General features: G+C 41.4%; 1 protein-coding gene across 2 annotated transcripts in view; it reads right to left on the bottom strand.

Moving 5' to 3' along the window:
* BTBD9 (BTB domain containing 9) overlaps positions 1–24,563 on the bottom strand; it is a 411,249-nt gene that overhangs the window by 140,679 nt on the left and 246,007 nt on the right. For both annotated transcript variants that reach the window (XM_019457009.2, XM_019457012.2), the window contains exon 7: positions 3,449–3,558. In XM_019457009.2, coding sequence (XP_019312554.1) covers positions 3,449–3,558 — 110 coding nt within the window. The remainder of the gene's footprint in view (positions 1–3,448; positions 3,559–24,563) is intronic.

The following is a 24,563-nucleotide window of genomic DNA, read 5'->3' as shown; positions in this document are numbered from 1 at the left end:
GCTCAGAGCCTGGAGCCTGCTTCGGATTCTGTCTCTTTCTCTCTCTCTCTCTGCCCCTCCTCCACTCATGCTTGCTCTCTCTCTCTCTCTCTCTCTCAAAAAGTAAATAAAAATTAAAAATAAATAAATAAATAAATAAACTTAAAAAACAATACAATAAAAAGTTACAGTTCAATTTGGGGATATTACAATGACATCGTCATTATGGGTACAAAAAAAGGGGGTCTTACTTTTTAGAGACAACATACTGAAATATTTATGGATAAGATGATAAAATGTCTGGGACTGGTGTCAAAATAATATGACAGACAGGAAGTGGGCAGCATACAGACAAAAGTAGGTTGTCTGTAAGTGAATTTAAATGCAAGATTAAATGAAAGGAAGCTTTGGCAATTATTATGAAAAAGTACAAGGACTTGGCAAATGCCATTGTGTATCACAAGGTGGAGTGCTAAGGCAAAGCAAATGCCTTCTTTGGGAGGTTGAATGGTTGTAAAATAGTGGTCATATCTATTCTAATTATTCCTTCCATGCCTCACGGGTCAGAAGGTTAGAGTTCTATCAACACCTCCTAACAAAGAGGAGATGGTCATCACAGGCTGACTCTCACAGGCGAGGATACATCCCAGCGCGATCCAGAAGCAGCCACCAAATGAGAAGGGGCTGTGGGGGCAGCAGCCGATGAGCTGGGAGAGGCTGACACCAGATCTGGTCAGTGTGGTCGAGGTAGGGCCTGTTCCCAGGGATTTCCCCACAAATCTGCACAAGTGAAGATGTGTGAGGGATGGACATGCAAGAAACTCTCCGCTGGGAAACAGGACTAAAACCACACAAAGCTTACTTTTTCCTGGCATCATGGTATGTTGTAAGAAATGATCCTAAAATCTGATTAAAAGAAAAAACCACCACAAATATGTTTAAAGTAATCTTGAGGCCTACAAGGAGAGTACTGCCCCAATGGGAGTAGCGGGAACTATGAAACAAAGATCAGGAGCTGTGAAAGAGAGAGGTTCTGAATCTTAAACCGTAAAAGGAGGGTCTGATACCCTACTAGTCATTCACGACGATATTATGTTACTTTTTACTTTTTTCCTCCCTGAAAGCCGGGAGTGCATAGCAGTGGTTCTCAAGGAAGAAGTGTGTACTTCACAGGGCACAGGAAGGAGTAAACAGCAGGCAGCTCCATCTAAAAGTGACTCCAGATGATTCTGACGTACACTGTGCCCCCATTGGAGAACCACTCCCTTCTTGGAGGCCCCTGACGGGCGGCTGGCTGAGGCCTGCGTGCAGCCAAAATGCACCTGAGATCATCAATGTGGAAAGTTGGCCATTGCTATTTCAAACGCCCCTTTAAACTAAGCAGCGCTGCCATGTCAGACAAGGATAATGCAATCCCCCTGCACTCCCCTACGACTCACACCGCCTCCCTGTCTGCCCAGCGTGGGGACAGCTTGAGCTGTGAGGATGGCAGGAGGAGGGCCAGACAGGATCCCACTGCAGGCCATCCACCGCCAAGTGCACGTACATACCTGCCAACCTGCCCCACTGCTCCCATTCAGTTGAGGGACGATGACAGGCAGATGATTGCAGTGCTCTCTGCACTCAAACTCATGAGCATCAGAGAAAAGGGCTCGAAGAAAAGTGTTTGACCAGAAACCAAACACACTTCCTGCATCTCTGCAATCTTCTTTCATCCCCTGACATGTCTGAGACCATTATGGCTTCTGATAATGCTGACTACTTCGCTTTGGACAAAAAATGCAGACCAACAACAACATCCCTCACCACCACTGATCCTGAGTTTCATCCTGTAATGGATTCTCATGCCACACAGACCTGCTTCTTGGATAATTACCATGTCCACAAACCTGTTCTTCCTCCAATAAGAAGGGGAGACTGATTGAAGTAGAGGGTGCCTGCTATGCAGCATGTTCAAGAACGCAGTGCACGGGGTCGAGATGGGTAGCCAAATGGTGTGTACGCCAGGACTAGGAAGGTGGTTGGGTTTCTAAGATCCTTCTCGGTAAGGACACCCCTAACTACACAATCACATGCACAGTGGGGCCCACATATAACAGAACATGGGTAGCAGGTGAAAATATGTGCCCTCCTTGCAACCATCCATCACCACAATTCCATACAGCCCACAGAATTAAAAGCCTTAACAATACCAGGAAATGTTTCAGCATTGTCAACTTTCAAATTACTTACAAGTCGCCACAGTGATTAACATTTGTATTTAATATCAAAAGTTACATGCACAACAAAGGTAATACCAAATTATTTATCTTAGTTGAGCCCTAAATGTTCTCTACACATTGGAATAATTTCTACTCCTGCTACACTATTAATATTAGTCTTCCAAACTTCCCTAAGTAAAGGATTACATTTAGGACACAGCAGGTATTAAGGAAATTTAGACTTAGGACCTTCCCAAGAGTTAGGAAACATTTACAAGTTACACTCATCTTTCCTGTTCTGGTCATCACCATGTTTTCAGGACGTGTGTCTGTATGTTACGTCCCAGATGGAGGGGACCTCAGAAGGAGAGAAGACGTGGATCCCTTTATAAAGGGACAAAATTCTATTTTAGAAATAGCAAGTCAAGGGCACCTGAACGTACAGAGTCCCTTTCCAAAGAAGCTGCAGTAAAGACACAGATCTGAGGCACTAGTGAGTCAAACTAGGATCTCTGCAGCACGTGTATAAAAAGCCGGGGGCATGGCTCGCGCTATCTAGGGTGCCAAGACCCGGGATGGGCTGTAAACAATGCCAGGCTAAGTATTATCTAAAACAAAAACAAAACACAACAGAACACAACCAAATAGCAACTAAAAATACTCTTCTGAAAGATCAGTCAGACAGTATTTCCCACAAGATAACCTGACTTTCACAATGACAATTCAGTTACTCCGGTCTTATTTAAATTACAGGCAGGCATTTTCAGCCAAGGTGAGCTTGGCTAAACAGTGCAAACATGGACTGATGTGTCCATGAAAAGAAGATACTCTCACAGTGAGCACAGCATTCATATCCAATTAAAGGCCAAAATACTTCCATAGCCTTGGAAAGCATGAGCGTTGGATCAATATTCTACAGACTTCCTCCGTGATCCTACCTACCATTAAATATAGAAAAGCCTTTGGTGTAAAAGGCTTTGCCTGACTATCATAAGCATTCCTCACATAGCAAGTCTGAATGCATCACTAGAACATTATCAATTCTTAACTCCTAGTGCAATATTTATATTTTTTAAGGTTATTATTATTTTGACTACTTCTAAAAATATAAGACTTCTTCTATGTTACTCAGCCATAAGGCATTCAAATCAACCAATTTTTAGTCAAAAGCTGATTAAGAGGTGGGTTAAGATGAGTTAATGAGATAGCAAAATATTTGAAGATAAAATATCTAAGCATATATACAAAAATGTAATTGTGATACTTACCTATCAGCCCCTTCTCAAGAGTGAAGGTTTTGTTTGTAAACATACATTCAAAAGCCACAATGTGAAAAATCTTGTTCACTGTGTTGTGAGTCCCAACTATTCGAATATACCTGGGGGTAAAAAGAAAATCTGTTGAAGAAAACAAGCTTCTATCACAACCAATCCAGAGACAACAGAATAAAGTACATTTTGTACACATACAGTGTGCTAGGACTGAAGTAGACTTTGAACTTGACTTCAGACCCTCTACCTGCTCCTTAGGGCTAGCTCCAACTGAGCCCAGAAGAATTACGGCAGAATTAGGGACATACCACTTTCCAGAGAACTAAGCAGAACTTAGATTTGATTTACCCAGAAATTCAGACCAGGTGCTATTCAAGCTCAACCCCTGAATGTCAGTATAACTGCATGTCCATGAGGCATTTACACTGGAGAATAACAAACCGCTTCCACCTTCGTCTTGTGGTTAGGAATGTGCCTGTGCACAGGTGCACAAACACTCGCAAAATCAAATGTTTTCCAACTCAAGGAAAGATTTCAGCCATTGGAGGCAAATGCATGAAATCAATGTTGCCTTCTTGTGTAAAAGACAGATCCACCGAAACTGTTCACAGTTTCTTATATTTCAACACTGCTCCTAGATCCTTGTAGAAAGTTAACCCTATATACTTACGCCAGCCCCCACCCCCACCCCACTTGACTGCTGGGAAGCCTTCTCCTGACCAGAGGAAGTGATCCGCAGAGGTACCCAGCCTGCTCGGCAATCTCCCTCCTGGCCACATGGATCTGGCATCCGGACACAGTGCAGAGTTTCATGGGGCAGTCCTTGAGCATCCTGGCCTGCTCACCCTCTGCGTCTCCCTGGAGGCTTCACCTCCGACAAACAAGCATTAACCTTGGAGTGACTTGTTCCTTTCACTCTCCAAAGGGACCCGCCAGTTCACAGGTTAATGAACAGACAAACTCATTCTTCTGAGTGTCACACAAATCCCTGGGGAATGTGCCACACACACTGTCTTACCGGGATTCAAAGGAAGAACCAGGAAAAATAACTAGATTAAGTGATAGCACTCTCCCAAATTATGAGCTATGCACTCTGAAGGATGGGGCATATTAAATGAACACATTTCAATTAGGCGATGACAGACCGGGCAAGGTTTTAGTAATATCCTTCCTCTGCTGTGTAAAACAACCTTCGACTTAGATGATATAATTTTACTTCTGAGTTAATCGCTGTTCACTAATTCGGTAATTCCCTTACATTTCTCATCACTCCAAGTTAACTGTATAATGTAAATGCCAATTTAAAATATTCACATTAAGGAGACTGTATTTGGGGTTTTTATCTCATAAGCTATCTTCCCTCCTGTTCCTTCAAGCATGAATCTCACAGCATTCCCGGTACACCTCATTTAGCCATCTGCTCCTTGACATGAGCTGGCCACTCATCTTCATAACCCATATGAATGCTATCTCCCGGGCATGCCCACTGCAGGGAGACACCATCCTTCCTGTGTGGAGAGTCACCGCAACTGCTGCACTCATCAGAGCCCTCTGGCTAAGCAGGAGGCTGGCCCCGATCTGTTCCCTCGAGCCCTCAAGGCAGATAGAAGGTACTGATGTTACTGGGTTTGGGTGGGTAGGTGCGGTTCGTGTAACGTAAGTTCTAAGTGGTCTGTGTAGAACAGGAATTGTGCTGTTCTCTACTGCTGGTGGTGACAGGTCTCTACGGACTTGCTGGAAGGGAAGGGGTGTGTTAAGCCTGGAACAGTGGCCTGGATCTAATTTTGTCCATTTCCTTAAACCTGCAAGAACTCAAACAGCATAGCACTTTCAGGTGCTCATGGTCGTGACAGCCTGAGTGCTGCTGTCTGCAACCTTGGAGGGAATGGAGGGAATGTGGTTTGGGGAATTTGATCAGATCACTTTCCTGTTCCCTAGGTTGAGTCTCCACCAAAGGAGAGGCAGCTCTCCTAACACTGTACAAGGTAGAGGAGCCAGGAAATGACAGATAGATCAGAGCCTTCCTCGTTGGCAGTTCTTAAGGTTAAGACTCCACGCTGACCTAAGGGAATGCAGTAATGTCCCCCCCCCCCCCCCCACTTCTTTTTAAATCATTACATGGTACCATGTTCTCAACTTTAGATAAACTTAACCCTGGTGCAAATACCAAAAATAAGAGAAAATATACAACCTCTCCCTCCCTCCCTCATCTTCTAAGTGTAGGAAACTGCAAACAAAAGACTGTCCTGGAATACATTTTACAGCTTTAATGATGGTGCTTATGATAACAAACAAGATAATGTATATGGTTCGAAGAGCACTGAGAGATGCCTCCAGATAGAAAGTTCTATATAAATGAAGATAATGTTATCTCTGCCGCATAATCCTCAGGTCAAATTAGCAATTCGCCACTGTACATCACACTTCTTGATTAGCCTGTTACACGTAATGCTCATAACAACTTTAATTATTCTGGTTCTACAATACTTTCAAAGTCTCCACAAAATTATAGCATAATTCACAAAAATGGCATGAAGTCCTTATTCAAATACATTAAAAAAAACCCAAGTCACAAGAAAAACACCACACTCCTCCTTCTCAGCAGGGTGTTGTTTAGCACAGGACTCTGTTCTTCACTAAAGGTCTGTGCTAGAAGGTGGGAAACAGGCTTCCACTAATCCCTCAACTTCAGTGACTGGCAGGGGTACCTGGAGCTCTACACTGAGAACTCAGAGGCCTGGACCCATGAGCAGTGCTTAGAGAGAGAGGGACCAGCACAGGTACCATCTCTGATGACAAGCATGTTTCTTTCATGGTGCTCACAATGGAGCATCCCTGAGGCAGAAGAGAAGTTATTACCTGCACTATTGAAAGTCCAAGGGATGGGGATAGGAGAGGGTCTAGTCTCTCTTTCTTTTTTCTTTTTTTTTTTTTTTTTTGAAAAACAAAGCCAGACTTGCTTCTGGGTCATAACACCTAAACAGGAGTGGATATCACATTTTCTCTGCCACAAAAGATTTTGAATAAGGGGCAGAGCTTAAGATTAATTTTTTCTCCTTTCGGCATCTCTCCAAAGCACAGTCAGACTCTCATTTAACCTGATAATAAGGGCAGTGGCAGCTAGTGACTTCATCAGTGTGCAGAGAGGAGCACTGCTGAAAAATCTCGCAGCCGGCCTTTGTTCTCTCAGAGATCCTCAACAGCAGCTCAGACAGTTGGAAGATAATTAAAACTTAAACAGCGCTGAGAAAGGCACATATGCAACAGATTGGCCATTTCTGAGGGGGATGAATGCTGTCCACGTGAGCCCTCATGTAACCGTCTGTTTCTAATGTGCTCCTCCCTTCCCCGGGTTAGTTGTCTCCTCGTCCCCGACAGGGGCAGGATCCCGGAACACAGTTCACAACAGGATGTTTCCAGGCAGAAGTTTCCAGGAGCTGTAATATTGTGGGTGAAAAGAGATTCTTCCTTCTTTAATGAAATGAAACCTAAAGCCTCCAAGGAGAGCACTCTAAAATTGAAAGGCACTATGGAGTTTTGAAGAGTGTGCTTTCGAGTCTAACAGGACCACAGTTGTCGCCCAGCCGCATCACTTAATTAGTTCTGTCACTTTGGGCAAAAAACCAAAAACCAAAAACCAAAAAACAAAACGCCTTAAACTTTTGAACTTCAGTTTTCTTCTCCATAAAATGCGGTCTGTAACACACACCTTATAAGATATTTAAATGAGGTAAGAATTTAAAGTGTTTAATGCAGCACTCGGCATTAATCAGAAATTCGAAGAGTAGAGATCACTGGATACAAAATATCTTGGTTTGGACCCTGAGAACGCTGATCGTCTGGAAGAGTGTCCCTAGCTGTGGCTGTTAAGAAGGTTCGTCTAGGAGGAGGCAGGCCCACCCAGGGGCAGACTTCAAGAACACAGGCTGGCACTCGCTCTTCCTCTTCGGGCACCACAGCAGAGGCACTGTGGCCACAGCAGTACACATTCCAGCTGCAAATGACCTGGCTCTACGGCATTTCATTCTTCAAGCGTCTAGTCCCCAGAAAAGTCTATTTAAAATGTTCTTGACCTGAGTCAGCTTTACATGAAGAAGCAAGCCAAGAATCTTTTGCCCATATTGAGTCTAGTTACCCAAGCCCACAGAAGAGTTTCGTTTCTGTGCAAACTCTAGAAGTTTGGAGTTTTAATTCATTAAGGAAAACACGTTAGCATTTCCTAACAGAGAGACATCATAATACTGTGTCCTAGTGGGATTTTGCTTTGGAGACTCACTGCATTCCCTACCAGTTCTGGGAATGTACAGATTCCTATTCCTCACCTATTGTTCTATCATTTCTTGTCAGGGTGCTACCAGATTGGATTTCTAAGTCACATACATCTTTAACATACTAAGGGAAGTACAGTAAAGTAGAAAGTATAGAAAAATAGCAACTTGTACATTCCCACTCTAAATCCTTTGGTATTCTCTAGTCTTCAGTTCTGGTGGACCACAAGCCCACCTGAGGTTACAGTTAACCCTTAACCTTTGCCTCTAGTTACAGGATCACCCACGTCTGTACTGAGTGGGTTCTGCTACCAGATAAAATTGAATTCAGTAAGAAATAGTTAAATGAGCTCTCAAGGGAACACCTGAAGCCAAAATCCATCAGAATTCTATTCTTTGGTAAACAAAGTTTTATTCTCGAGGTGAACTTCATACCCTTGGGTTAAACACAGACTCTTGAGGAAACTAGATTCAGCCTGAGACTGTAATGCAAGAAGGGCTCCTTAACATTTTGGCTCTTCCTCTGAGCTAGCCAGAGAACTCTGCTGCGGCCAGATGCAGCCATCTAGCGAGAACCTTAGCTCCACATTTGCTAGGGACTTGCAACTGTGTGGGGTTTGGATTCATCACTTCTAAGACCTCCTGTCTGACTTTTCCTTTCAAGGAGGTGCTAAGAATGTACATAAATAATTCTCTGACCCAAGAAGCAGGTAATGTCTGCAGGTCTCTCCAGTATGGTATTTTCTTCCAGTTCTGTGTACGGTGTTAGTGTTCTTATAATCAAACCGCAGACTGGAGGGGGAAGTGACTTCAGGTCTTGTTGCTAAGGCAGCAAGTGGAAAACAGTTTACTGCCAGAATGACAAAAAGCTTCTAGAAAAAGCAGGTTGCAACAGAAAAGATTTGTTACTCTTAGAAAACCTTCCCTCTGGCTGATCTGTGGAGCTATAGATTCTCCTCTACTGACTTCAGCAAAGGGCCCCAGCAGCATTTGCTTATTTGGGAGAGGAAGAATTATTGAAAGGTTAAAGAGTCTGGGTCCAGAGTTAGCCTAATCAGAGGCTACCCTCTCAGAGAGCAGCCCCCATGCTGTCTGACCATAAGGCCTGCAGAGGGAGCGATCATGTCCCAGCACCTCCACTATCCAATTTGAAGGGCAAATGAAAGAAGTCATCTTGGTTTCCCGAGAAAATTGATGCTGTATCGAATCAAGTGTGCAGAAGGGATAAGATGGGTAAATATTACTAACACATCGTAGCCCGGTGCTACCAAAATACAAAGTCATTTCAACATTAGAGATAAATATTTAAGTGTTGTTTTTTTATTTGGAAAAAAAGTGAATTTTCAATAGTAGGCCTTCTCCCCACCCCCAAATATGTAGAATTTATCCTGTCATAATAATACACGTTCAACTCACGTAATTATATTTGGAATTAATATCACAAAAAGAACTTAATTATAATATTTACATAAATCCTGTGAAAATGATATAATACATAACATTTAACTTCCTGATTGCACATTAACCAGTCAACAGTCCTTGTAGGGATACGGGGTAAATCTGCTATTAACAAAGATTTAAGAAACACCTACTAGGTGCAAGAAATTGTGCTAAGCACTGTAAGGAATGGACCCAAACAACAGGACACACACCTTCATCTGAAGAAGGTTACAGTGTAGTTCAGAAGGCAAGACTAAAACACATTAGTAGTAGGGGTCAAGAGAAAAACATAAGAGCTTCTTATCTATTCATACATGGTGAAGAGGTTAGCCAACTCTTATAACACTGAATTAAGCACTATGAACTTTAAAAGTCCTCTCTGTGAACTATTTTTGCTTCAAAGACCAAAACAAAACAAACGTGGCTAAAAGAAAAATAATCCTCAGACTCTCTCTCACATACACATACACACAAATGATCAATGACTCACCTGACGAGTATTAATTCAGTATTTACTATGTGCTAGGTACTGTTGCTGCATGTTGGGATATGGGATTGAACAATACAGATAAAATCTCTTCCCCGTGGAATATTTATTTCAGGGTTAGGGGACAGACAAGAAATAAAAAAAAAAAAAAAAAATCAAATAATTACCCGCTGGTTGATAGGTGATCTATTTAACATTGAATTTTATAGACAAACTTGCTAAACTGGAAGAATAAACAGTTATATAACCTCTCCCTGCAGGAATAAAAGGGTCAAATGGGAAGGCGCGACACTGAGCCTGAGAACACAGATACACTGTAAATGAGTCTGATGTACAGACACAGTTCACCTATTACAGATATTTAGCAGGATACAGGCAAAAATCTAATTAAGTAGGCTTCTTAGGATCTGGAAAGAGGAACTGATTTGAATTTCATGTGAAGAAATGTCTTATTTATTTCATGGTTTAGTTTTCTTTTTATCTTTGCTTTTTTTTTTAGATTGTAATTTTCAGGGGATTATAAAGAGACAAAATGGGAAGTGGAAGATATAAAATGAAAAATGAATAAGGGAGACAGGGAGGGAGAGGAGGAGGGAGAAGAGAGAAGGGGGGTAAAGGGAGGGGTGGGGAGTGGAGAGGAGTGAGGGAGGGAGGGGAAGAGAGAGAGAGAGGGAGAGCATGAATATGAATAAACCAATCCCTTCTTCTGTCTCTGTTATGTGCTGATGTGAACAAATCCCCATGTGGGAATACTGTTAACCAATTTTATTACTCAGTAAAACAATGAAACCAACAAAAAGTATATTTTAAGAAATACAACTAAATTACCAAAAGTTCAACATTTGCATTTTTTCATTAACTTTTCTCCTTGCCCAAGATGCTGGGGGCCGGGGAGAGGATTTCACTACTTTGATCTTTTAAATGGCTGCATTATCTTTTTCAGTTTATCCAATAGGCTGTGCATTCCCACAAATGTAGACAAATGAGTCTAATGGAATTGTTCACTAGAGAAAAAGCAGAAGAAAATTAAATTTGTTAGTTTCCCTATGAATCTGTAAGAACTCATTTGGTGACCATGACCTGTAGCAAGCCTGCTTTAGGATCATGGTGGGTAAGGAAAGGTACTCTTTTTTTAAATCTAAGACTATGGTAGGTATATGCAATTTATTATAACTTAAAATTTTAAGGGTCGGAGGAGCCCCCCCCACCCTGCCCCCACCGCCTTTGTCCTTATAGAGTAAAAGATAAGGAGAGAAGGAAGAGAGGTAAAGAGAAGGAGAAAGAATTTGCTGCTCCCCAAAGAAAAATCTAAGAATACTTCTAAGAATGTAAATATTTGACATACTGAGAAGATAAAAATTGCTCAAGACAGTCAGAATAACAGAAGTGAAAACAAAGTCAAAGTCAAGAGAATAATAAAGAGATCATGGGGGTAAGGAAATTGCAGATCTTCACTCCAGACCCTTGAGAAACCAGCAGTGCAATTAAAATAAAAGCCACCAACTTCTGAACACCTCCTATGTGCTACGCTTTGCAATGCATTATTTCCTTTAATGGAAAACCCATACCCCACACACACATACCATCAGGCTGGAGATATCAAAGATCAACAGAACCTATGTCCCCCAAAGCCTCTGAATTCTTTACATGCTATGCAAAGAAACCTGTGTTTCAGGCAATAATAGTTCCTCAGAGAACTAAGTGAAACCCAGAAAAGTCCGACTCTTGCCATATACTATCCCCAACTGCTTCGATGCTCACAGGAAATTTGAGGGGTGCTCCTTTGCCCATTGAGAAGTTCTAGACCTTTACCTAGAAAATGGATGAGGGGGAAAAGAAAAAAGTCCCAGAGGTTTACCTAGCACATTAGTTTGAGCATCAATATAACTATGTACAAACCTACCAACAAGAGGCAGAGAAATCAAAGTAAATAAAACTACAGAAAACTTGGGAAGAATGCTCACCGCCAACACCACAAAATATGCAACTGATAGCAGAAGAGAGAAACAGAAGTCTTTTTGTCCTGGGTGCAAAAGTCAGTATGGATATGTACAATGTTCTATATCTCGGGGGTCATTAAAGCTGGGAGTGAAGGGCTGATTCCAATGGATTCAAGCTTCTGAACAGCATGAAGGATTACTGATTTCAGCACTAGACTGCTGTAAGGGATTTTGCTGCTAAAATCTGTCAGTGTGGTAGAACTCTCACACGGGCAACAGAGAAGAAACAGCAAGATGCCCCAGCTGGCACTATTTGGTGGTCTACAGAATCTGCAGCTAGAGCACGGGGTGAGCAGGCATGGGCCGGGTCCAAATCTAACAATCTGCCCAATCATTTGAAGACACTTCCCCGTACACCTTTTGTGTTAAGAGTCCTGTGTACTACTGAGGTTCAGTTTTTGAAGCCTGTTCCCAGTCCATATTTCTGCTGGATTAGCAAGCAGGTTGGGAGGTGTAGTAGTCTGGCAAGGCTTTTGTTCCCCCTCCCCAAAGCTTTTTGAGAGTTCAACCATTCATGACTTAGACTTTACTGGTACAGTATTAGTGCTAAGCCAGTGGTCAGAGAGAAAATGTCAATCCTTACACTTGTTTCAGAAATTCAAGGAGAGGAAAACTTAGGAGAGGAACACACATCAAGTAAAATGCATACTTGGTAAGAGGGAATTTTCTAATAAACAAGAGAATTTTATAATATGACCAATGGTCATGGCTACTGTTGTGGTGTTTGGCCTCATTAAAATAAAACTGGCTTAACTATTTCTTTTTCTTCTTTTATATTTTTAAGATAAAGTTTTATACATATATAGTTTGAAAGGTCAAATCGCCTGTTTTATTATTAAAAAAAAAATACTCCTCCGTGCTCCATTTCCTCCCCTCCCTGCAGACAACTGTTTTTACCTGCTTACGTGGATTATTTTAGGATTTACTTCACATCTATAATTATCACACTTTTAATGCTACTTCTTGATTTTCTGATTTTAGGCTTTACCAACAATCTACTATCGTGGAGGGTAAGTATATAGCTCTCCCCTCTCCACATGCACCCTTTCCCATCCCCCAATTTAGATTACATTGTAACTTCAGCTGAATCAATAGTGTTTACATTATGATTATGTAAACATTATTCATAACAAATATATGGAAGTACTTTCTTTTCCTGCACATTTTTTTCACTTACAGAGTTAAAAATAGTCTTGATTTTTGTTTTCCTTAGTTTTGTATGTGCTCAATACTAACTCACCCCCTCTCTCCCAGTTGTCCCTTATTTGAACTAAAGCTTCCCTCAAAACATTCTGACACATCAGATATTTCTAGTTATTTCCTCTTCCTGAAGAAGTCTTCCCAGGCCTCTGGCTAGTTTCAGTCAAGTGTGGGTACCCTCTGATGTGATGCAGGTGTTATCCTGGGATAGGTCTTCCCCATCTCCTTTCATCTATCTCCTGTGCTCGACTGTCTCTGTTGTATCTCATGCTGTCTTCTTTCCTGATCTACTCGCTCATCTCGGTGGAGAGCATCTCCCAGTAGCTTGCTCAGAAATGTTATCTGGAGGGTAAAGATTTTAAGGCTTTGCTTGTCTGAACATACCTACGGCCTACCTTCATATTTGATTTTGACTGGTAATTTGCCTGGGTATAGAATTTTAAGTTGTTAGTAGTTTTCCTTCAGAACTTTGAAGGTGTTATTCTACTGCCTGTCAAGCTTCTAGTTTTGCCATTGAGAAGTCATGCTGATACCTTATCTGGTTTCTCTTTTTCTTCTTTTTTAAGAAAAACTATGTCCTGCTCTGGAAGCATGTAGATTTTCTCTACATCCTTAGTATTCTGAAATTTCATGAAGATGCGCCTTAGTGTGGGTCTATTTTCTTCCCTTAGTTTGGCCACTCAGAAGGCCCTGCAATCTGGAAACCCATATACTTCAGTTTTGGTAAATTTCCTTGAATTATAGGTACTGACTGCTTCCTTAGAATTTTGTTTTAATCTCGCTCTCTTTTTTAATGTTTATTTTTGAGAGCGAGAGAGATGGAGCACGAGTGGGGGAGGGGCAGAGAGGGAGGGAGACACATAATCCGAAGCAGGCTCCAGGCTCTGAGCTGTCAGCACAGAGCCGATGTGGGTCTCGAACTCAAGAACCCATGAGATTATGACCCGAGTCAAAGTCGGACACTTAACTGACTAAGCCACCCAGGAGCCCCTAAATCTCTCTTTACGAAGCTCTTTGTTTTGGATATTAGCAGTCTTATCTTCACCCACACTTTTACAGTTTCTCTGTTTGCTACCATTTTGTCATTTGGTTCTACTTTCTGACAGAGTTCTTCAACTTTATCACCTGTGGTAACTACCAAGTTTTTCATATCTGCTTTAATATTTTAAATTTCCAAGTATACTTATTATTCTCCAAATGTTCCTTTTTTATGGTATTTTCTTGGTCTAAGATTGCCATATTTACTCAATCTCTCTGAAGAAAACAATGTGTTTTTTTTTTTTAATTTTTCATCTCCATGTATAGTTTTGTTTTTGTTTTTGTTTTTTTCCTGTTTCGGTCTTTTACGTTTCATATTAGTTTCCTCAGATGTCTTGCTGTCAAGAAGGTTATTAGGAAGGAACCTCTGGACATACTATAGGAAATGCTGAGAATACAGTTGCCTAAATGGGTCACCTGCTAGGAAAACCTGACTTTCAGATTCTTTAGCTCTTCCCACTTGGGATAGGCAAATTACGTAGGAAGAGGTTTTTAATCCTCTGCATGGATGGTATGGGTCTGCCTGCCAGAGTTCCAGAGGCTAAGTGATGAAAGAGGGCAAAGGGTATTTGTCTGTGTGAGTGTTGGGGGGGGGGGGTGTGCATAATTACTGTGACGGGGGATTCTCAGCATACGCCACTTACATCTTTCTATATAGCATGGCCTTCCTCAACTGTGCATGGTATCTTTCCTGGTTCAGAGACACTGTTTTGCCCCTCATCGAAGAATAAACTTCCAGAGTCAGACAGAGAAAGACAAATACTACATGATCTCACCTACATGTGGAATGCATAAAAGCCTAACTCATAGAACACAGTAGAATGGTGGTTGTGGGGGGTGAGGGAGAGGGGAGGAGAGAAATGTAGAGACGTTAGTCCAGGAGTACAAACTTCCAGTATAAGATGAATAAACTCTGGAGATCTAATGTATAGCATGGTGACTGACTACAGTTAACAAAACTGTATTATATACTTGAAATCTTCAAAGAGAGAGATTTTAAGTGTTCTCCCCACAAAAGAAAAGGACTTCTATGAAGTGATGGAGGTGCTAACTAACTCTACTGTGGTAATCATTTCACAATGTGTAAGTGTATCACATCATGTTACACAAAGTCAGATATCAATCACACCTCAGTAAAGCTGGAGAAAGAAAAGAATACATTTCTACTTTTCCATCAGAGTTAGGGAGAAGCAAAGTTCTGTGGAGCAGGGAAGGGAATCTGAGCTCTTAATTGCCGCATAAACACATAGTCAACCAATCTTCATTTTAGCCCTTTCCTATCTGCCTTATTCACTGTGGCTTCAAAGGTGCCTGGTTCCTCTAATTCTTAAGCCTTTGAGAATTCGGTGGTTTAGGAATGAGTTTTCTTGAGCCTATTAAATCTTTTACCACTCGTTTATCTGCTTTACAGCTCCTTCTTTTGTGTTTTTACTTCCTCTTCCCCTTTTCCTTATCCTCGTAGGTTAATAACCTAAAAAAAAAAATCCCTTTACTGTCACTTTAGTGGAGTATTGTCCTAAAAGTCATGACAATCAATATGTGTTCAATCTGCCACCATTACCCGAAACCTTAACCATCTGTCACAAGAGTATGTCCATGGCTGCGGTTATTCCTATAAGATACCGTTTTAATCCAAGATCTCCGCCAGACTTGGGTCTGAGACCTTGGGTCTTCCAAGCTGCTATGGCCACAAGGGTACAACCTTTAAAACTGTCTGGTAGTTAGGACGATAATATGAGAGACAATAACCATTCTTCCTCATTTCCTTCCCTGTCTTTAGTCTGAGGGCTACAGCTCTGTATCCCTTCTTGTCTTGACATCACGTTGTCACCTTGTTGCCGTCCCTCCATCTCATTTCCTTGCCCCATTCTTTCTACCAGCTCTTCAAATGGCTGTCTCTGATGATTTAGCTATTTTATTTATTGGACTGGTTTTTCACTAATTAAATGTCCAAACAGGGATATGTCCAGACAGTCCCACAAATTATCAGCATTCTGCAGAAAGATTCAAATCACCGAGTGATTTGGTTAGCCACAGCCTCCCTCTCTCCAGAAGAAAACGGGTGCGGGGGAGAGTGTTAATTCCCACTGAATAAAAATAAAATAATTCGGCTCATCCTCACCCTGAAACAGCTGCACAGACAGCACTGGCTGCTCTGTTTATCTTGATAACTGTGGAAAAACACCGTCTCCTCCCCTTCCCACTCTCTCCAGAACAATCACCATGCTCCACATGCAGATGGGGTGATTTAGACTCTCTGGAGCACAGACAGGCCTGTCTGGTGTTCTTCCTGCACATTCGCACTGCACCCTTCCTTTGCTGCTGTCGGCAGGACCCAGTTGGTTCAGATAACAGCTGCTGCAGGGGACTTGAGAGATTCAGCTGTGGGTCGCCTGGAGGCTTCCTAATGCCCCAGCTCAGCCAGCTGCATCTAAGCAGAGCCACGGGAAGCCAGTGCCAAAGTAGGAGAAAGTACATACTGTACATCCTCCTTAATCCTTGCAGTTACTGCGACCGCGGCAAGAGGAGAAGGGGAGGAAGAACAAAGAAATACCTCACAGGCGTGGGGAGCAGGGCGGCCAGGGGTTCTAAATTAGGCAAGGGGAGAGCTAGATGCAAGTGGAGGAGGAAGACATCTTTCAACAAGGGTCCATTCAATTTTACTGCTTACTCCAGGGCATCCAGGAAATTCTCAAGTTTTTTGTTTGTTCTCATTCAACGAATCAAGACAGGAATTAAAGACAATAGGAAATGATTTCCAACTGACTGGGAGCTTTTCTTTAGGCTGAGGAAAGGAGTTAAAGCACACAAGATGACCAACCACCCAGGCTTTCCCGGGACTGCGATGGTCTTAGTACTGAAAGTCCCACAGCCCAGGGAACCACTCAGTCTCAGGCAAACCAGGATAAATGTTCACCTCATGCCACCAACAGCTACTTCCCCTTCCGGGGCTTATGTGAAGCTGGCTGCATTCATATTCCACTCAGCACCTTCCTTATCTTCCAGGGCCACTCCTGCCACACAAACACTTTTCAGCCTATATCATGCACAGTCTAACAGACAAGGGCATTAAAAGGCCATTCTGTGCTTGCCTCTCAGTGGAAAAGGGAGCTGTGCCATCCAGAGTTCTCCCTGCTTCCTTTCTGGAGTCCCTATTAGACACACAGGCCTTCTAGCCCACACAGCTGAATCAAAACGACGGTGGCACAGACTGAAACCATGGCTTGTCTCAGGGCCTGGAGAGACAGTGCACCCCTCAACAACTCTAAAATGCTGAACTCTGAAAAGAAGGAAGCCAAAAAAACTCAATTACACAGAGGCTGGTAATTCAGAGTGCACATTACTCTGGCTTTCTTCTCTGCTCTCCCCTCCCTCTGGCCCCACTCATTAGGCCATTTCACTGCTCATTAGCAGGGAGGAGGAGGGGGCAAGTCGATCTAGCCGATTTTTCTTTTTATGAGCAGGTTTCTAGGGAGGGCGTTCAAACTATTGGCTCCAGAGGCTTTTCCGTGGAGACAGAGAATTGAGAATTGGGGATTGGGCACTATGTTGATTTTAATCACTCAGATTCTCTTAATTCCCCAATAGGATGAATTGTTGGTCCTCAGTTTTCATTGAAGGGCTAGCAAAAGTATAAATGTTAGACAAAAAGACAAAAAAATTACTAGTTAACCACACAGGGTCCCATCTTTTTGAAAAGATTATTTGACAAGCTGGTAATGCTGCCAATTTACAAATTCATATAATTAGATGATTGTATGTTGTGTTTTAAAAACTTACAGACTAGGGACACCTGGGTGGCTCAGTCAGTTGAGTATCTGACTCTTGATTTTGGCTCAGTTCATGATCTCCTGATTCATGAGGTCGGGCCCTGCGTCAGGCTCTGTGCTGATGGCATGGAGCCTGCCTGGGATTGTCTCTTTCCTTCTCTCTCTCCCCCTACTACTCACTCACATTCTCTCTCTCTAAATAAACAAACTTAAAAAAAAAAAAACAAAACACCTAACAATTTACAGCCTAAATAAGAGAAGTTCTAGCTTGTTCAGATTAAATGTAAAATAGTAATTTGAGAAAGTTACCACAAGGGCAATTCAGTTCTGGTTTAATCACTTAACTTCTTAAAGCCTCAGTTTCCTCATCTGTAAAGGGAAAAATAACAGCACCTAACTTAGGGGTAAAATAATACTGGTATTAAGATTAAAAATACATGTGCCCAGCAGCCAGTACTTGACCAGGCACATAATAAGTTCCGTAATTGGTAGTTAACATGTAGTCGGTACTCAAAAATGTTAAATGAGAGGCACCTGGCTGGCTCAGTTGGTAGGGCATGTGACACTTGATCTTGAATTCTTGAGTTCAAGCCTCAAGTTGGATGTAGAGCTTACTTAAAAATAAATAAATAAAAATAAAAGAGGGGAATTTTAAAAAATGTTAAATGAACACATTTAGTGTAATTTAGCATTTTTTTTTAATTGAGGAACTACTGTATACTCAGCACTGTTAGGCACTAGATATAAAAACAAATATGAGTAAGTCAATTCCTCAAAAGTCTACCATTTTAGTGCAGATAGGTAATTAAAATAGATAACTAATAAATGTTATTATGCAAATTCTATATAAAATAGCATGGTGGCACCAAGGATCATCACCTAATCCAGACTGGGAAGATTAGAGGTGGCTTCCCAGATGTGATTGCTGCATACTGAAAGATGAGTAGGTAATTCCAGGGAAAAGACGTATGGGGAAGAAAAATCCAGGGGGAAGAGCAGCACATGCAAAGTCTAAGAATGTGATACCCTGGAAGGTCAGCAAGACTGGGCAGCACAATGGGACTAGAGTCTAGACTGTCTGGGTCAGAGCAGAAAGAGAACTGAAAGCACAGGGCCTGGCTATAAAGAGAACAGCAGGATGATGGCTAGAGGGAGACTGGAGAGTCAGGAGAGGGGTCCGTTTTAATTATAAGTGGAAGTGATACAGGAAGCTTTATTTTACTTTATTTTTTTGATACAGGAAGCTTTAAATGCTACAGGGGAAAAAGCTGTGAGTAGAGAGGCAGAGGTTGCTGCTTCCTAGCAGTCAAGAGGGGAGTGGGTTCTGACTTAAGGGTACCCCTTTCCACCTCTAATGAGTCAGGGTCTCACTGGGTGCCTCCACTAACCTGTTCAAGAGTTGAGGAGGTCTGTATCAGTGGTTCTCCACCCTGGCTGCCCATCAGGATCACTGAGGAGATTTAAAAATATATGGATGCCACCCTTAGAGATTCTAATTTAATAGAGACTGTACTATATAGTCAGGGGTGGGAACCATTAGTCTAAATCATAATAAACACCTATAGTCATACATCAATAAAGACACCCATTTCAAAAGCAAAGACTGATTAGTTTGGGATTAATCCTCCCCTGGATCACTGGACGGCTGCTCTACTTTTTCAGTGTACCTCCACTTATTTTTCTGGCTCCATTATTAGCTACCTCTATCATATGCCCTATGTTTGAATCATGGGTCATTCCTCAATGTGCTTCAGGTGTCTATGCCTTCCTCATGGAGTTTCTGCTCCCGGGCATACCCTTCTTTCCATACTTCCTTAGTGAAACCTTAACATCTCCCGTAAATCCAGGCTCACACTGTATGTAATATCCCATGATACTGATTTATCCCGAGAAGCATTAACTTCTCCCTGATTAGTGCTCACATAACTTCTATTATAGCATATCTCACATTGTATGACAGTTCAGTGTCCATTTTCGGGCCTCCCCCCATTGGATTTTGATTGTTCTGAAAACAGAGACCTCATTTTCCTTTTCAAAGCACCCAGTACGGTATCCAGTGGAGCGCAATTAATGTCCTCAAATGTTTGCTAAATGAATGAATGAATGTGGATAAACAAAAAGTGATCATTGTAAGAACTGCATTAAGGATTGAAGAATTTTTTAAAAAGGATATAGTAATTTTAAAAGACAGTTAAAATTCATCAAAGCAAATGATATTTATGTGAAATTACTTCTTAGAGGAATATAAATTATTCCCAAAGGGCAAAGGACAAAGAATTTTCCAGCAGTGTTATACCAAGTATGGAAGTAGATGCTTAGGCTTTAGTATATTGGAAGTCTCGATTAGACAGTATTTCTTTTTTCAAAGCCTTTTTTTTATAAGGTAGCTGTATCCTGGTGGGACAGTGCACAGTTGCAGGAATGAGGTGGCAGGATTTGATGAGGATAGCAGAAGAAAGGAAAAACACCAGTAAGGATTCTAAATGACAACCGTCAGCAGGTTAGAGAATTGCTTATAAATACAATAGAATTAAATAACCGTGGTATGATAGCAGAGTTGCTCAAATATCATCACAGAGGAGAGATAAAAATTCCTCTCTAGAAAGAGGATGATATTGAAATCCGGCTTTCACTCATGGGAGTGTCAGTAATAGGAAAGAGTAGCCCGGAAATGATAGAACTGAATGATTTAGGGGAAGATGAAGGTAAAAGTAAGAAAAAAAAAACCCTCAAAACTATCCTGATTATTGCTATGAGAAGGTGCATATTGCCTACTTCTATGGGACTCATCAGCATGTGCTTTTTAAAAGTTACTCTCACTCTGAGAAGTCTGCAGGTAACACCCTCCAGTTCTAACGGCAGGATTACGCTTGCCATGAATGCTCTGGGCAAACGTACCTGGGAGAAACAGAAAGGGAGGAGACAAAATTATTTATGTCATCAGAGAAGTACAAAGAGAATATAAAATGGCTTGAGAGGTATATTACTAGGAGTAATGGAAAGAAATTAAGAAAATGGTGAAATTAGGTTGCATATCAGACATTCTCTCAGCATGATTTTTACTGCAGTGTGAAAGCATCTTTTGGAATAATAATGCTAATTTTAAATGCCCTCTTAATAAAATGCTCAGGTTGCTACAGCCTATTAGGCAGCAATTAAAACCTTGTGAGCTCTGCCACCCCTTTCTTGGGTCTGCTGCAGCCTGGCTGTCACAGGAAAGGCCTTGTGAATCTTGGGCACCATGGGGTTACGCTGGCCAGGTAAAAGATGGAAGTCCCATCACTCAAGTCATTTAAAATTGGACACAACATGAGAGAAAATGCAATGGAGCTGAGTGGAATGAACTAGAGAAGCTAATGTAGCATTAAAAAAAAAGTCACATTCATCGGTGCCAAGGGACATTTGGAGGACACTGTGTTTAAATTTTGGACTCATTTTTCAGGAAGAAGTGTCAACGGTCCTTGGTCTTACAGCTGACTCTACACACAGGCCCTCCCTCCTAAAAATATTAAGCAAAGCACTGACAACCTGATAGAGAACAGTTTAAATCTTTAAATCTTCAGCTCATGAAATAATTTCCTTTTCTTCCTTCTTTGGTTCAGTGATGATGATGTCATCATGCATCTGTGGTTTGTTATTTTTATATGGACACAAAAGCAGACAGAAAATACATTAAAGTGATGTGTAATTTTCCATGCAAATGCTTTCAGACTAACAAGAGTTGTGCTTTATGATTAAGTGGAAATTGGTTATTTGCTTTAAATATTTATGATAAAATGTTTAGAATTAACATTTAAGTGATTCAATCCACGAGATATGAAACTCTGCAATATTCCTTGGCTGACCTTGGCAACTCATGTGATATGGTACGTATGTCAACTTAGCTGTGGAAGGGTTTCATGTTAATAAGCCACCTCCACAAGTAGCGGTCAAAGTGGTTTTGTGCCTAGTTCTGCTACCAAACCCAGGCAATCTAGAGCAAATCCTTTCACCTTACTCTTTCAGCTCTCCAAACAGGGTAAGATGAAAATACTGACATATGAGTGACTGCAGAAAAACCTAGCCAAACAGGCTGATGCATGAGACAAGGTCCTGTGGCACCTGAGAGATGATGCATTCTCCCTGCTCTAAGACTTGCCCCAGAGATTCCTCAAAACCACTGAATAAAGCCCTAGGAACACTGAATCCTATGACAACAGAAATTCCCAAGTACTTGAGGGAGACTGAACAATCCAGGCCCCAGAAGGTGTTTTCAGGACAGTGTTAAACTATAACACAACATCAAGGCTAATGTCAAACGGTTTATAATGCTAACATTATAAGAATTATGGCAAGGAGAAAACAATTCAGCATGGAGTCTATGCCAGGCACTATACTGAGCACTTTACACATTTTATCTCATCAAATCTTCATAATTCATGAGGTAGACATTACTACTATCCCTATTTTCAAGATAGTAAAATGAGGCACAATCCCATGTTTAACCAACTTGCTCAAGCTCACAAGCTGGGAAGTAAAGAGCTACGCTTTGAGCCAGGCTACACATCAAAGCTTCATTTTAAACGTTCACTAAAACTGCTTGGCCAGCACACAGCAGCTATGGTAAGTCATAGGTTCCTTTTTTATTTTTATTTTTTTTATTTTAAAGAATTTTTTAAGTATTTTTTTAAATTTATTTTTTGAGAGAGACAAGAGTGCGAGTTGGGGAGGAGCAGAGAGAAAGGGAGACACAGAATCTGAAGCAGGCTCCAGCCTCTGAGCTGTCAGCACAGAGCCTGACACGGGGCTTGAACTCGCAAACCATGAGATCATGACCTGAGCCAAAGTCAGATGCTTAACCGACTGAGCCACCCGGGCGCACCACAGGTTCCTTTCTAAAAAAAAAAAAAAATACCAAAAAAACTTAAACTTGCATCTGTCCATAAGTCCCAGGCCATGGCCTTGGGGTCTAATCTCCATAGCTAAAACAGGAAGTAAAAATCTGACCCACTTACAATCATGGTATGCATACTAGTAACCGTAACAAGCTACCACAACTGGTACATAATACAATCCCTCGAGACCAAATCAATCCGTACGTAACACTTTTGTGTCTCCTTAATAATTTGTAGATGAATGATTAAAAAATAAATTCTGCTTTTAAAAAATGGAAGGAAAGACTGCTCACAAATTAGACAATGCCGGTTTCCAGAAGCAAGGTTCAGAAGAAACAGCAGAAAACACAGACTTTTGTTTCCAACATTAACTGGATACCTCTCACTCAAAAGGAAGAGAGAACATTGAAGACGGTTGCTTCCGTAAGGTATCTGGTTCTGTAGTGCTTGAGAGTGAGAAAAATGCCAGCTTTACTTGTTCAGAATTAAAAAAGGAGAATATGATCTGCTTCATAAGTGGATAGGCTTGATCTATCAAAATGTAAAGAACTTGCAAGTTAAACATTTATTAAAACCCACCGAATCTGATTTTCACTTGTCAAGAAAAGAGGTGCACAATTTTAATTTGCAAAATACGCACCCCCTTCCTCACCTCCACCACAGCAATTAAATGCCTCCTTAAAATGAAGTGCAGGCATATTGCTCGGCAGTTTCCTCCAGCTTCTTTTCAGGGAAAATCTTTTCCTGTCTACAGATTAATTCTGACAGCTATCTGGAGTCACCAAGGAACCACTCCATTTCCCCAGCACTGGGAGTGCCAGTCAGCTGACACAAAAAGCAGGGTCTGAAAAGGAAAGCTGTCCCCAAAGCATGTCATAAAAAGCATGTATATACTGTAGACTTCATTACAGGGCACAACCAAAGAGTATGTGTAAAACAGAGGCCCGGCCTTCCCTTAACAAAACAGTATTATTGGTTTGAGAATTAAAAACAAAAGAGGCATTTAAAATCATAATTTTGGGAGTTGCTACACATCAAAATGCTCCTAAGTAGTTTCAAGCACACAACTGTGATTGATCCCATGAAAGAAAGTGGGAAAGAATGATAAATGTAATGGTGATCTGTCTTTAGGGGCCTTTTGGAAGAATGAAAAAAAAAAAAAAAAGGCTTTCAGTTTTATGACCATTCACTAGCAATGGAAAGAAGAATGATCTTTCCGTCTAATGATACAAGTTCAGTCTCTTCTAGCATTCCCAATTTGTTGCTATTGCAGTTTTGCTGCATTTTGGTGCTTGGGTAGGAAAGGTAAGCACATAGCATGCTCTGAACGTTCTGACTGTGGAGGCCTGAGAATAGCACCATTTTCAGTAATAAGGCTTCAAGATGAGTACAGGTTCAAAGGGCCGAGTTGTTTTCCTGAAGTGCAGTTACCCTATGAAAACCCTCACACACATATGTTTAAAAATCTGAACACTTTAGGACAAGAGTTAATGCAGATAAATGATTTCTGGTTTAATGAACCACAGTGGCCAGAAACCTGCTGATCTTGCTTTCCCCTTCCAAAACTTGCTGCTCTCAGCTCTGGCCCCAAGGGTGACCAATAATTTACATTAAAATAAAAGAATGGAAAGATGAGTGAAATTTGGCTAATTTGACCATATTTTTTCATAAGCAACTAATAAAAGAATTAAGATAAGAAACATACATAATACATTACACGGTGAAGTGACAGCCCCTTGATACTTTGTAGTGACTTAGGTTTTCTGGGACACAGAGCGTGATCTCTGACAATGACACGGCAGCAATGGCTTGCCTCTGAAATGAACTGCTGCTTTTACTTCTGAGGGAAAGAGAAGGTCCTCAAAGAGCATACCAGGTCCTCTTTGAATTCTGTAAAGCTCCTCAACATTTAGATCTAGTGTCATGGGCAGTGAGGCCTCAATAGACACTCAGCGGAGGAACTTATTAGCCACAGAAGAGAAGGTAGAGAAAAGGCCCAAGGGAGTACAATTCTTGGAAGCTTCTAGCAAGTGCA

This window comes from Panthera pardus, unplaced genomic scaffold, assembly GCF_024362965.1.
Source record: "Panthera pardus isolate Hobbes unplaced genomic scaffold, ASM2436296v1 HiC_scaffold_17, whole genome shotgun sequence".
NCBI classification, from domain to species: Eukaryota; Metazoa; Chordata; class Mammalia; order Carnivora; family Felidae; genus Panthera; species Panthera pardus.
Note: the sequence above shows the minus strand (reverse complement) of the source record. Positions and strands in the feature narration are given on the sequence as shown.